At 30.0% G+C, this 14886-nt stretch overlaps 2 protein-coding genes across 2 annotated transcripts; one reads left to right on the plus strand and one right to left on the minus strand.

Moving 5' to 3' along the window:
• Positions 1-16: 16 nt before the first annotated feature.
• On the minus strand, positions 17-1015 carry LOC119674891. The gene is made up of 2 exons (XM_038086050.1): positions 869-1015; positions 17-813 (listed from the first exon to the last, which is right to left on the minus strand). Exons 1-2 carry the CDS (start codon positions 880-882, stop codon positions 369-371), a joined length of 459 nt encoding a protein of 152 aa, XP_037941978.1. The 5' UTR covers positions 883-1015; the 3' UTR covers positions 17-368.
• Positions 1016-13816: 12801 nt separating this feature from the next.
• Positions 13817-14658, plus strand: LOC119674900. Its single transcript, XM_038086060.1, has 2 exons — positions 13817-14005; positions 14067-14658. Exons 1-2 carry the CDS (start codon positions 13886-13888, stop codon positions 14277-14279), a joined length of 333 nt encoding a protein of 110 aa, XP_037941988.1. The 5' UTR covers positions 13817-13885; the 3' UTR covers positions 14280-14658.
• Positions 14659-14886: the final 228 nt, after the last annotated feature.

The following is a 14886-nucleotide window of genomic DNA, read 5'->3' on the forward strand; positions in this document are numbered from 1 at the left end:
ATAACGAAATTAAAAACCCTATATGTATTTTTTGCGACTATTTCCATCAAACTCTTTGGATCCGTATTAAAATACAGAGTAACTGAGCTCATCACTTAGTAGTAAATATAGAAGAACTCATCAATATTTTAAAGTAATTTAGTCTACTATTTTTATGGCATTAAGGTTTTGAAGATTCATGAATATTCATGACATTGAAGGTTATAAATTATGGTCTGGGTAGTAATATGAACATAAAATATATACTTTCCCCTTTATTTGGTTTCACACAAAGCCTAGTTATCATATAATGTTAAATATGAAATCAATTAAATTTTGAAATTATTTTAAAAATAAATTTTCCTGGTTTCCATTAGTTTTCATTGTTTCTAAATTATATTTTCAAAACGCAAATTCATTTCTGATTCGTCTTGTTTAACCTTCCGCTGTTTATCATTCTCTATAGCATTTTTTAGATGTTCATGAGTAGATTCGATACTTCTCTTTAATTTAAGATAATCGCAATTAATTTTAAGATTTTTTTCCAAAACTTCTTGAATATTAGTAATCTTATCGGTATTTAATAAATTTGACAGGCCACAATCTATCAATTTTTCATTAATATGTGCTTCTGCATCCTCTTGCTTGTTGGTGTCCAAAGAACTATCCGAACTTGATAACTCTACTGATGACCAATCAGTGTTGTAACGATCATTTAACAATTGAGTCTTTAAGAGAGTAAGACGAAGGCTGCTAGACAAAGATGTGCACTGACTTAAAGCCCAGACGATTGCTTTCTCCTGATCGCTAGTTAAACGTTTGTCGTCGGTATATCTATGTATTTGTACACTTTAAATATTATTTCAACATATAAGTTTTGTTTATTTACCTATTAGGAAACATTTTTCATAGCTTGTATTCGAACTATTGCTTAGTATGGAGAAATATACGACTTTTTTAAATGAAATATTAAATTTTAAATAATAGAAAATATGCATACCAACCATATAAACACAGTTTATGAATTTTAATTGAAAAACATAATAATATTTCTATTGTTAACATAAATACTATTCTAAATATAACTATTTTGATATAAATTAAAATGGTTACTAATTTTCAATAGTCGAGAGAGAGAAATAAAGTAAATATTTCGAATACATTCAATATACTGTATTGCAGCTCCAATTTTTTTGTTGTAATACACAAAAGTTTAAATTTGAAGTTACATTTAAATTTATATTATTTTATGTAGTGAATAAATTTTTGAAAAAATATTGAAATATTCATCCAAATATGCACTTGAATTGTTTTATGTACTAACCGCACATACGCCAAATGTTAAATAAAATTTTGGCTGAGATATGAAGAGCAAAAAAGTTTAATAATTCACCAAACAAACCATGAATTAGAAATTTTGTTGTGGTTAACAGAAAATTTAAAAATAAAATAATAAAAATAATAGTAGAAATAGTAATAAAAATTTTAAACTTTTACAAAGTGTTTTTAACCGCTTTTAAAAGGGGAAACACAAAAATTTCACGCAATTTACAATAGCAAAAAACTGAGTTGCAAAAGCATTGCTCGGTGCATATATGAAGGAATTCCATCACTCTGACTAGTGTTTTGTGCAACTGAAGTGGAAAAGTTATTTTTTCATTAAAAGCACCAACATTTTTTTCTATTAGAAATGGAAAAATGAATTTCCGTTTAATAAAATCATAATTTTAACATAACTCTTGTTTTTTTTATTTAAGTTTCTAGTGTTTGTTAAAATGTTACCAGCAGGACAGAGTTTGCAGAATAGTTTCGCAAAGTAAGAAACGATTTACTTTCAACAAAACAACAACGACATGGTATTAAACAACATTTTATATATGCGACGTTATATCACAGCATTATTATTATTTGAAGAAGCAAAGATACATATGTCTTGGGGATCGCTTTTTCGCTGGCTTGGAAGAGATAACGAAAGTAAACTTTTCGGATTTCCTCAACTTCACCTGGAAAACCAAATAGTTTAACTAGGATAATAAAGGTAAGCAACTCGCCTGCTCCGGCAAAATTTTAGAGGGCATCACAATGGGCAATATGCCTTCAAGTGGAAGTGCTAACAACTGTCAACATGAGTATTCTGAACCTAACATAATAGTACGTTGTGATCGATTGTGCTATCTCACAAAAGAGTCACCAAAACTAATCTTAACGATTACGGGAGATAATGACAAACATAACATTATTTCTTGCTTTTAGATTCTACAACTTTTTCGGTTCTATAAAAGTCACTTGGAGTTCGTGAAAAAGTACCTCTAATTGAAGAGCAGATGAAACGGACGTATCTTCTACTCTGTCTATAACAGAATCTACTGGTTCCAGTGTCTTTGAAAGATAATAGTTGACAGGAAGGTGAAAAACCGCAGGAAAAATATACCAATAAACATTGGTATCCCCCAAACAAGTTTTAGGGAAATAACTTTTTATCAGCTTATCAGGCTATTCATCGATAAAAACGAAGGTTGAGTTAGTTTAGGTTACTGGGACCGTCCGAAGACTCACTTAAATCATGAGGTTCATTGTGATACCCTTAAGAATTTAACACCTGTCACTATAGCCATTTAGTACTGACTACAAAGCCATTGACACGAGCTATGGAATTAGAATCTAGCTCTCTTAATGAATTGAAAAAGTGCGACCCTAAGTAGGAGAATCTATTTCTTGTGAAAGCAGGATACTATAACAGAAGGTGTATAGGTGATTCTTTTTCATCATCCTGCATGCAATGTCTACAGTGCAAGGAGGTCCTGATATTGAGCCTCACGGCATATCCTCCCAAAGGGCAGTGTCCCGTAATAATTCCCACTATCTTGTATAAATTTGCTCGGGTTAGGTTAATTAATTCCCCCGATCTTTTCTTACTAATTTATGGCCAAAATTCCTTAGTTTTTATGCAGTTAGTCTGTATCTTCCCATATTGAAGTGCTTTGCTGACCTATTACTGTGACCAACACTACAACCCTAGTGAAGTCCACCACAACGTTATAGTGGTCGTGCAGTCTAAAATTATTAAGAAAAAGTTAAAAACACAATCCAAGACTGTGTCCACTACAGTACTCACTTTACTGAAGGCAATTCCGATTTCCTTTTAAATGTCGCTGATTCAATAATTAGGTGAGGGGTGTTGTAATGGAAGAATTTGAGTTTTATCAATACAAACATGTTTTTAGCTTATTTTATATATTTTCGAAATGTTTTGCCAACACTTGACCAAACTTCGCGGATGTAGAAAACATTTTACATTCTACAAGACCATAAATTTTGTAATGAAATTAAAATAAATTTTTTTTTACTTTTATATTTTTACAAATTTTGAACTAAATACACATATGCGAAAATAAGTAAGCCATCAACTCCTTAAATTTTGTATGGATTTAAATTTTCTCAAATACATGTCCAAGACGAAAATATAGTACAATTCTTTCTAAAAATCAATTTTTGTTTGACTTAACTTCAACTAAGATTCTTGGAATCGTACCTTTCAGTAAAATTACTTTAACATACTTTCACCTTTCGAAGCCAGTCTGATCATAAGGGCCGAAATCCGTTTGAGAAAAAAACTATCAAAACCACTTACTACGAAACATAAAATTTCAATTAGGCTTTTGACCACTATTTTTTGGGTAAATACAAAATAAAACAAAACAAACAAAATAGGACAAAAATCAGGAAAAACCAAGAGAATGGACAAAATTAAAAGTCTGTTTCCTGCGTTCCTAAAAATGTTAGGTGTTGATGTTGAAATTAAAATGGTGCAGCTCAAATTCATTGCCTTGGATTAAGCGACTACAACAGCCAGCAACAAATCGCATTACTTCTGTTCCCCTCGACAAGCGAATGCGGGAAGAGGGGGTTTTAATAAAATTCTAATACAAATGTTAGAAAATTTTCAACAATTTCAGGTACAAGCACAGTACATTCAGTGCACAGTGACACTATCCAACTGATGGATTCAGTAGATTCTAAATGCCGGATATGCACACTCCCACACCAACACGGATACAATCGTTCACGAAAGGAAAAGCGGAAATTGAAATGGGGAAGGCAACATTTGCAACAATTTAAATAGAAAAGTATCATGGGAAAACAGGAAAACCACGAGAACGGCCACTGTGTAATGCTGCTATTGACGCTGACGTGGTCATTTTTGCTACTATTGTTATTGTTTGTTGATGTTTGTGTAGTTGTCGAGAGCTTGTGGATTTAGATACAATGCATTTGCATAATAAATGAGTCATTGCTATTCAACTAATAAGCAAAACGGCTAACGTAGCGACGAAATACCACAACAATTGCAATCAAATAGCGATCGTTAACACGTTGTTGACTGTATTGCCGCACAATTTTGGTTATTTACTTAACGATTTATCTCTTCATACGATATGCAAATGTATCTAATCGAATTGAATGGCATTGTATTGAATATATGTGTGCGATGTCAACAATACTGCAACATTGCAAAATGGTGTAATATCAATTTCATAGCACTACTAATTGCTTTACTCCTCCAACCATCGTTACTGAATTATGCAAAACCAACTTAGGATTTGATGTACAATAATCGAGTTGTGGTGAGGATGCACCTCACAAATAAATTGCTATAAAGTTTAAAAGTAATTTTTACTTACAAAATATATATACTGTTTAAATCGTTTGAAACTTTCTATTATAAGAAATGTTCAAATGATATACTTTACGAGAAAGAAGAAAGAGGTTACCTCAAGATTAAATGTCAGTAGCGTTTACATAGAATGGAGCGACATACAGGAATAGTTGGACCTTACATTCAACAAAAAGTTGTCTTGAATATAACATATAAACATCCAACAAATACAGGTTATAAAAACACTTAAACAATTTTAAATATTCATAATCTGAAACTGAAAAATAAACTGTATATTTATAATCAACTAGTGAGGCCGACCTTGCTTAATGTCTGCACTGCTTATAATAAGGTTCCAAAAACGAAACTCAAACCGCTTTAGTACTGCTTATACCAAGCATTCAAATCATTCGAAAATACTTTGGTAGATCAAGTAGACAAATTTATACGGAGATCTCCTTGTCGAGAGCTTAGCTATAACATACACAAACAGATACTTAAAGTTTTTAAGATCATCGACTCACTTTCGGACATTATATAAATATGTGAACATTAAGGCATCATGTCAATGTTTATTTTTGAGGAAATAAACATGCATTACTACAAACATGTATTCCAGTCATTTTCTCTCTGACAGTCACGCCTTGATCTGGGCAATGAAGAGGTCACTGGGTCGAAAATTACTGTCCCTTTCTGACATTAGGAGTTCCTTAACGGCTGACATACTGATTTTCATTCGAAAGCCAGAATGTCGTCTGTTCGGTTAGGGTCTGTTGCAGCTCAGAGGATCAACTATGACCGCAGTGCTCCGCTCCGTTAGTAGCTAGTACCCTGTTTATTTATATTCTATACTACTGGTAGATACATGTTTACTTCAACAATACCAAATAAAATTTTTTCCACAATTTTTAAAAAGTTCCCTTCTTGAAAGTTATTTGTATATAATTCTCAATTTTAATTATAGAGTAGAAACTAAACTTATTTTCGTTTATCCTGTAATGAATTCTGCCTTATACTATGATCTATGAAATCATATGAACTATTTGAATTGACTATAAAACCTTAACTACTTCCATATTATTTTGTTAAAATATAAATTAAATAATTAAAAATTTTTTGGTGTTGCTTATTCAATTAGTGATTTTATTGCTTAATATTCTAGATTTATGTATTTTGACATATGTTTAAGTATAAATAAAATTAATTACTTTATATAAAACAATTTAATTTATGGTTAAAAATAATTTACTGTTTAGTTAACTTTCAGTAATGGTAAAGTCATTAATCACAGTTACAAATAATATAATTAATATTTTTAAAAATTATTTAAAAATTTAAATACTATACTAAAAAAAATACTACTATACTAAATACTCTACAATACTAAAAATGGAACTTATGAGTGCTTTTATGGTATTAAGCAAACGCATACTTAGAGTACCAGCTTAATAATAATTTCTCGAACCCCATATCAAATGATGAATATAATCGTATATGCCGATATTCATTTAAGAGATATTGCAAGAAATCGAAAGTAAGATTGTCCATGGCAATAGTAATGATTTTCTACTAGAGTTAGCTATATATATCTAACTTGAACCCCATATGATTTACTGAATATAGAAGCACAACAATCTCAAAACGTTGCAATGTTATACTACCTTAGATCTATAATCGCTGCCGATGAAACCAATAAGACTTATATCGAATATAGAATTAATATGTATCGACAGCATATCATATAGTTTTAGCTCAAGCATTAAATCCGATATATTATTTGGATGCATCTTTAAGAAGTAACCTTAGTAACTAACTTAGGTGCGTTCAAATTCTTGTTTCGCAGTATTATGAAGATCTTGTATACCAAACTCTACTTTCTGACGGAAACAAAGTAGATTGATTTTGATATCAAAATCAAAAAAAAGATTATTATCAAAAATGATAAAAATATTGCTAAATAAGGGCGGTAAAGAAATTCTTTTCAATAAGCGGAAACTGTATCTCGCGTCATTCAATAAACTCTAAAATGAGTTTCAAGTTCTCCGACTTCGCCTTCATTGTCAAAAAGGTGTTGCGAATTTGGGGAAATTGAAGGAACATATATGTATAAATCTGTGCAGTTAATTTAATGCTTAATAAAGTTAATTAATCGCTGAGCGTTAAATTGGATAAATGTTACTATTTAATAAAAATATAAGACTGAGAGATGTTTTATGTTTTTATAGTAAAGAATTTAATCTTTATATAGCATTACATTATAGTTGTAGATGTAATAAAGTTATATTCGTTATGTGTAAAATAGAATAAATACTACTTTTTATTGGGGAAATAGGGCTGAAACAGTTACTCTAAATATATAAAGAGGCACAACAGTTCTGAACGCCATAGGGTTGCATATATCTCAGAATATATATAACATTGATATATTTTCCCATGATATTTACAATAATTTTGACTTAAAATCGTATTTGATTTCGAATTTTATTTTGTCAAAATTGTGAAATTATTTTGAGGACATGTAACTTTTCATTTGTATCATCACCAACAAAATAGCTCAAACAATAAGAGTTGATCAACGTAATTTGACGAAGCAAACTGAGTACATCCTACCACAAACGGCGCATTTGCTGTAATCCGCTTGTTGCTCAGTAAATGATGTTGCGGTTTTGACAATTAAACAGAATTTCCATTTCAATTTTATTTTTAGTTTTAATTTTATTTCAATTTACTAAACCTAAATGAATACAAAACATGCTTAAGACCACAAAGGGAAATTAATTAATGCACTTCAATTTATTTCATTAACGTCAAATTACTGACTCGCAGCTACAAAAATTATTCAATTTTAAAATATCTAAATTTTTGGAATGATATATTTTCAGCGATTAAGTTTACAATCAATGACAAAACGCTGAAGGGTTCGAATATGCAAATTATTTTGTTAATTTATTGAGCAAAATGTTACACACATCTCTATTTTCATACATGAAATGCAAAAATATTTTAATGCAAATATTTATTTATGATTTACTATTACTATGTAATCGTCAATATTGTCAGCTATCATTTTCAATAATTGGGAATAAATTTAAATTCGAAATTAAGGACACACAAACTTCCTTTATAGTTTTTGACAGAAAGTTTACATATTGAATTAATTGACGTATGGCTGTGAACTGAATGACATCTCTAATACACAAGTTATGACTATTAAATTTATCAGTTTGTTACTGAATGCGCTACATACCGCTTTGGACTTAAGAGCAGACCAAACATAAACCAATAAGTACATAGACAATACATAAATAACTCAGTGAACGTATAACATATGATATATCTTAAACTGCGGTTCGATTATCTCACCCAATATTAATTCGTAATTATTGCTCTACTTACATACCTACAAGGGAATTCGATAATAGCGAGGAAATGCCACTCAAATAAGTACATCAAAATTTACACATATAGCTCTACAATTAAAAATAAGAACTATACTTTCGACTACATGATCATCTTAATATTCAAACGGAAAAATAATTATTTATTATGTGAGGCGAAATGATATCTGCCGATCAGCCACTTCAGACAACTAACATATTTTAAGCAAAAGTTTTTATTATTTATCTTACTATTAAATGGCTTTCTCATAATAACATAATTGTTGGAAATTTTTTTTTTATTATTTGTGACAGACAAAGGGCCATTTATCGTGTTTTCATAGCATCTAAGTTTGTGCCGGAATGTCGTACACATTTAAATCAGATGTCGGTTCATTCATCGATTAATTTTAAATTTTTATCGGATCAAAAACACTACAGTAAGGAATCAAATTATATGCATGATATGGCACACCTACATTTAATAAAGAATTGTTCTGCTCTTATATGGATTCGATCTTTTCTGACTTTCCAAGACTATTTTCTTACAGGCAGATATTACAACCGGACAGAAATTCCTTTCAAAAATTACTGTCATAGCTGTGACCCAGATGAAGTCCAATGTGTGATTTCAGTATTTCGCTGGTGATATCAATAACGTTTTTTAGAAGCATTTGAAAAATCCCTTCTTCTGAAAAATGAGGAAAGTTCTGAGAAAGATGTCTAATGTAAATATATATATTTTTTTATTAATACCAGTTTTGTTTAAGTTACAAAATTCATCCTTTCTAAAATAAGATATTTTGTAATAGTCATTGAAAACTATAAGTATTCAACGTTTACTCATTATTACCAAAAACCCAAACATCTCGAAGAAAAACGAACTGCAGATTTAACTTCAGTTGCCTTGAATTGATCTAAAATTGTTAAAAAGGAAATAATACTGAATTTAAGTGGAATCTCCTGTGATTACAACTAAATTAATACGACAAAAAAAAATATTAAATATTCAGGAATATTTTTTTGGAAAATATTATTTATGAGCTCATTAAAAATGTAACTGCTTGGACACAATATTAAACGGTTATTTTCCATTTATAAAAAACCCTTGAAACTACTTTCATTTTTAATTAAGTATCCTTTCAAATAAATGTTACTGTCATGTCCAAGCCGAAAAAACCTAAAAAAAAAAATGTGGAGTAAAAATGAGAAGGAACACTTGAAAAATTATGAAGCAGCATGTGCTTTTCTTATTTTTCAAGTGAATTATTTGAACTGCTTTTCCCTTTCATGTACACTTGACAGTTGACATTAGTTTTCCCCTCGTTAAGCCCACTTTATGAAGAAGTTAATAAATTGTCCTACTTGTTAATGAAATTATTTTCGTTATTTTGGTACTTAATCCCACGTCTGACAGTTCATTTTGAGTGTCAGTTTTGACAAGTGCAATGCCAAGCAAGATTTTCGCTGAAAAGGAAGTTGTTTGCTTTTCTTCAAAATTTATGCAAATATTTGCTTGGCATCTTTAAATTTAAAGATTTTCTTTTATAATGCGGTAAATAAGTACTAGATGTAATATGACTAATTAAATATTTAGGAAACCAAAGCTTCTGTGAATAGAATAGAACTTGCTATTGTTAGCCTTTTATGCTGTGCTAACAATAATTCCTTCTTTAATATTTAGAATTTAAGATTTGTAAACAAAGATGTAAAATATTAGTAATTATAAGTAAATCTTATTGAAATCTTCTATAAAGCTTTAATTTCCTTTGTGGATATTATTTAATTTCCCTTTCTAAACTTAAAATGTTTGTAGCTCGGTGTTATGTGAAAATAACAAAGAATTAACTTATTACCTATAAATAATATGCTATACTAGTTTTCAGTTTTAAAAACTACTATTGGAAAGCCTTCTTAGATACAGTCTAGAGCTCATGTCATGATTTCACTTATATGAGATATATTGCTATAAAAATAATGATGTTTGAAACAAATTTTGATGTATCTCGTTTCATGTTCAAAACATTTATTTAAAGGTTCATGTATTCACATAAGCCATTTTTTTAATAGGTAACATTCCATTTCGACACAAATGTAGTTCTTCATCTGTAGTTTTTCTTACGTTTTTATCGTTGATGGATGCGATAGAAAGCTAAGACCACATAGTGGTGTTTGGACCTACCTGAAGGCGTTTGCACTTCTTATAATTTTTTGATTATAATACTATCAAAAACTTTCTTCAACATTTTGAATATTTCACTGCACTTTATTTCACAAGCGTGCTATTATATTATTATATATTGATACTATTATATATTACTATTATATAATACTATAGAACTATTAAATTATTTATATCTGTTTCGGTTCTTCTTGGGGATGCATAGAGCCTGTCTTGGTTTTTCGTTCATAAAATATTTACTAATTATCGCATAAACATTTTTATTGATAGAACAACCTATACACATTTGAACACGGACAGCTTAATTTATTAATATTTCCATACTCCATTAGGACCTTAACGAGTCTACAAAAGTTTTCCAATGGTTTCTATTTTGTGCTATTGCTCTCAACTTGTTAAACGATTTGCCCGTCTCCTGCTGAACTGTCCTTCGGATCATTGCTGCTATGCCTCTGCGCCTAGTCTCCTGAGGTTTCCAAGTAATTGCAGCATGCGCGATATCTTCATTAAGACTTACCATAGTTCTTTCTTCTTATCTCACTGTTTATGTTTGTTTGGAGCATTATTCTTTATAACTCTTCCTTTGAAATCGTTCTAGACCACCATATGCCTAATATGTTGCTTAGGCATCGATTAATAAATGTGTGCAATGGATAGCTTAACACTTAAACGGATTTCTGTCAATAAATATTCTTGAATATTGGCACGTAGTATAGCTTTGTAATTGAAGGATGAAATTAGAGGAAATATTTATTAAGACTCTGCACCGCGATTAATACTTAAAGTGTTAAATTAATAATTTAAATTACTTTCAAATGTCCTTAAATGAACATCCTGAAAAATTAAAAGCAATGTGTTAGCAATTCATTAAAAAATTATCACAAAAATTTATATATTCCGTTTAAGTAAGTACTGTACGATATTCTGTTAATTACAAAAACGTTCAGCAAAATTTAGTTAAAAGCTAAGGTCACAAAGTTGAAGTGCACACAGTGTATGCAAATATAATAAAAACTCCAGAACTTAAATGCAAAAATTATTAAAAATTCACGGAAGCACAGAACACATTTTCCTATTTTAACAAAATTTTATTACCGGATGTGGTTGCAACGCCATTACAATTTGTTTTGTGCTTAAAAATTTGAAGTTGAACAACGGAGACATTAACACGCAAAAGTGAGATTTTTTGTCCCGCTATTGCAATTCCAACTCATGTCCTTTTCCAACTTTTACTCCCCGCACATCCTTGTCATTTCACTTTCCGTTTTGTTAAACAAAATTTTTCAAAAGGTCATATAGCGAATTAAAAGTAAGTTAGGTTGTCAGTTCATTTCAACTAAAACTTTAAAAACTTTTCATATTAAATTTTATTTTTAATTTAATAACAATTTATTTTTTTTTTGCAAAATTTAAATAAATTTAATTTAATTTTTTCAATAATAAAATGGGCAAAGCATATTCAGATGATATCATATCTGTTTTTATTACAAAGAACTTATTGAAAAACCATTTTATTTACTAATTGAGATAATAAATGTGTGAAAAAGCTTACTATTTATTGCTTCCAGTCATGACATTGCTACCAGATACTTTGTTCTAGTAGTTCTAGTAGTGCAGAAATGGATGCGTGGATATCAAATATTAAAGCCCGTGATTTCAAATGAATCACAGCAGTGAATCAAATGAGTTAATTTCATTTAATACGTTTTTATAACTTTTCTTTATATATTTTTAATTTTTTCTAGTTTTCTATTTTTTGTTAATTTAATTAATTTAAAAAGTTGTGGCAACTCTTTGCGTTCGTTCTTTTCCATATTTTCTATTCTATCTTCTAGTTTTTTATGCTTATGTACGTACCTGCCTCAACCGCTTGATGACAGTCAAAGCTTTCTATCGTTCATATCAATCTCAGAAATCCTTTTCACTCCTCTCTTGTTGGGTTTCCTTTTAAAGTTCTTTACTGTAGAAAAAAACGAAAAATAAACTTTTCAATTTCCGCAAGATTGACGTAAATGATAAATCAGTCTGAAAAATAGAATAAATTCAAGCTGAAAGTTGTTATTCAATGTTAATAAAAGGGATGTATGCTAGCTTTAAATAATCTACAAAATAATATACCAAACCTTGAATTTTCGAAAATTCGAACCAATTTCTTTTTCTACGGCCATTGATACTCATATAGGTATACACACTATCAAGACATCAAACCTATTAGATCAAACTACACTAACTTAAATGAGGGCGTGAGCAGATACGTATTTTGAACTGATTCTTGTCACACTTTTCATATTCATATGGTGTTGATGTATTGATGCTTACTGGACAAATTTAATAAATTCAAAACTCACAAGAATCGATATATATGATTCATTCCCGAATACCTGTCTAGTTTCTAAATTGTCGTTTAGATAATTCCTTGTCTTCATAACTGATCGTGGACAACGTTTGCAGCATAAAACTCAAATAATAACACAAATTAAAAATACGTACTAAAGAGAAACTAATCATTTGAATACAGATACAGGATGTAAATTATTGGAAGCATCCAGTTTTTAAGACGAGTATGTAAAATATTTGTAAACATATTTTCGAAGAAATTAACTATACGTTTGGATTAATTGGTCTTTAACAATGTCTACATATCTTGTACAATAGATAACTTCGATGATGGTGAGTTATGAAGATGAATGCGGACGCTATACAAGACATTTGACGCATTAAGTAAAATATTTTTGGAGATATTTTGCTCCAAAATGCCATCAAAAATTATTATATATTAGGGTCAACTATGTCTCCATGCATTGAAGATAGCTTTAATGGCACTTTGCTATTTAACTCATTTGTTTAAAAATGTCTTTTAAGACCGCTATATATGGTATTTAGATTGATTATTTTTGAAATACATCTCTATATAATGATATTCTTGTTCATTTAAGATTTGCTTCATTCCTAATTATTCCCCTAACTTCATTTTCTCCTATCTGCTGAGGAAAAATAATAGCTCCTTTTTGATTTTTCTTTATAAACAGTTAAAATGCAGCCTAATTATATCACAGAGGCTTCATTCCATGCAAAGCGATGAAATTATTATTTTAACAGATATAATCAAGCGTTTCTGTTAGGGTAATGTGGTATCACACCACACTTCAGTATAATAGTTTCAAAATACAAGAAGCTGACAACTGCACCTACCTATCTACCTACATCTACTACATCTACTGTTTAGTAATAAACACCTACATAAAATAGGTATATCAGACCCTAATATTTGCAGATTCTGCTGTAATGAGGAAGAGTCTATGAAACATCTGATCACCAACTGCGATGCACTAGGCCACAGAAGAAACAAAATTTTAGGTACATACCAACTAGAGGATGAAGACCTTCGAAAACTCCCTCCGATGGAGCTGGTTCGATTCCTCCAGATACTAAACATCTAAATACAAAGAGGTGCACAATAGATAAAACTGGTCGCAGCCTTAGCCTAACCCAAAAACCCCCAAATACCATTGCCATTAACCATTTCTACTACAAAAAAATTATCATAGTTTAAGATATTAAAGCAAACTCTGAAATTTTTAATTTCGAAATGATATATTATAAAAAAAAGTAAAGGTAAAACTTCTAAAATCATTATTATTAAAATTTCGGTAAGCAACGTTTCAAAATTTAAGAGCAGTTATCGCAGAAATGAATACCAAAATGAGATCGAAAATGGACATTGCCGAGAAGATTGGCGAGATCGTTCAATTGAATGAAACGCCGACGACCATTAGAACCTTTTTGCAAAAACTAGATAATATGTTTGATGTAAATATGATGTATATTATATATATTACAATGAGATTTTTTCTATTTTGTTTTTGTAAAGGAAAATGGAATAGACTTCACATTGCTTGATAAGGATGAAGAAAGTATTCCTGATCATCCAGTAACAAATGTTGAATTTTCTCTAAATTTGGAAAGAGGGATGGCTCATCTTACATTATATGATGAAAATGGTGTTACTGCCATTGTTGATATTTCTCTTAAGTTGTATCGTGATGGAGACATGGAACACAAGCTGGAACAAGTATTCGGCTAACTACTTGCTCTGACACATTGGATATCAGATGTAATTCGAAACAGATATAACCTTTACATCATATAATTCTCTTTGACATGACGGTAATTCGGAACTAAAACTAGAGCAGGCTATGATCTGTATATATGCTATAAAAGGTCATTTACCTTCACGATAAACTGAAGTGTACTACCTTTAAAAAATGTTTTTCTCATGAACCATTGCGGTAAAGTGCATGACAAGTAATTCGATTGATTGTGGAATATGAAACAAAGATTAAAGAAGCCATTGATTAGTTTGCATGACGGCATTTGTAAGAAGTCAACACAAAAATGCGAAAATAAATTTTAAAAAAATAAAATATTGAAAAAATTACAGTGAAAATAAAAGTTCAAATCTGCGATGACTAAAATCATATTTTCAAATATAATTTAATTGATCACTAAAATTTTAATTAGTTTTCTTACATACATATATGGTATATATATACGTACTCATCTGACATAATCCCGTGTGACTTGCACCGCTGTCAAAGTAGTTTGCGGTCATTAAAAAAAATCCGTTGAAACAATTAAAGGTTATACCTAAATCAGTTTATGATAAACGCATCCATGATTAGAACAGCGCT

This window comes from Teleopsis dalmanni, chromosome 1 (assembly GCF_002237135.1).
Source record: "Teleopsis dalmanni isolate 2A chromosome 1, ASM223713v2, whole genome shotgun sequence".
In the NCBI taxonomy this organism is placed as follows: domain Eukaryota; kingdom Metazoa; phylum Arthropoda; class Insecta; order Diptera; family Diopsidae; genus Teleopsis; species Teleopsis dalmanni.

Excerpts from the sequence above, each read along its gene's own strand:
- LOC119674900 (XM_038086060.1), top strand. The coding sequence starts at position 13,886 with ATGAATACCAAAATGAGATCGAAAATGGACATTGCCGAGAAGATTGGC. Across the intron at positions 14,006-14,066 it reads AACTAGATAATATGTTTGAT|GAAAATGGAATAGACTTCAC; the intron begins GTAAATATGATG and ends GTTTTTGTAAAG.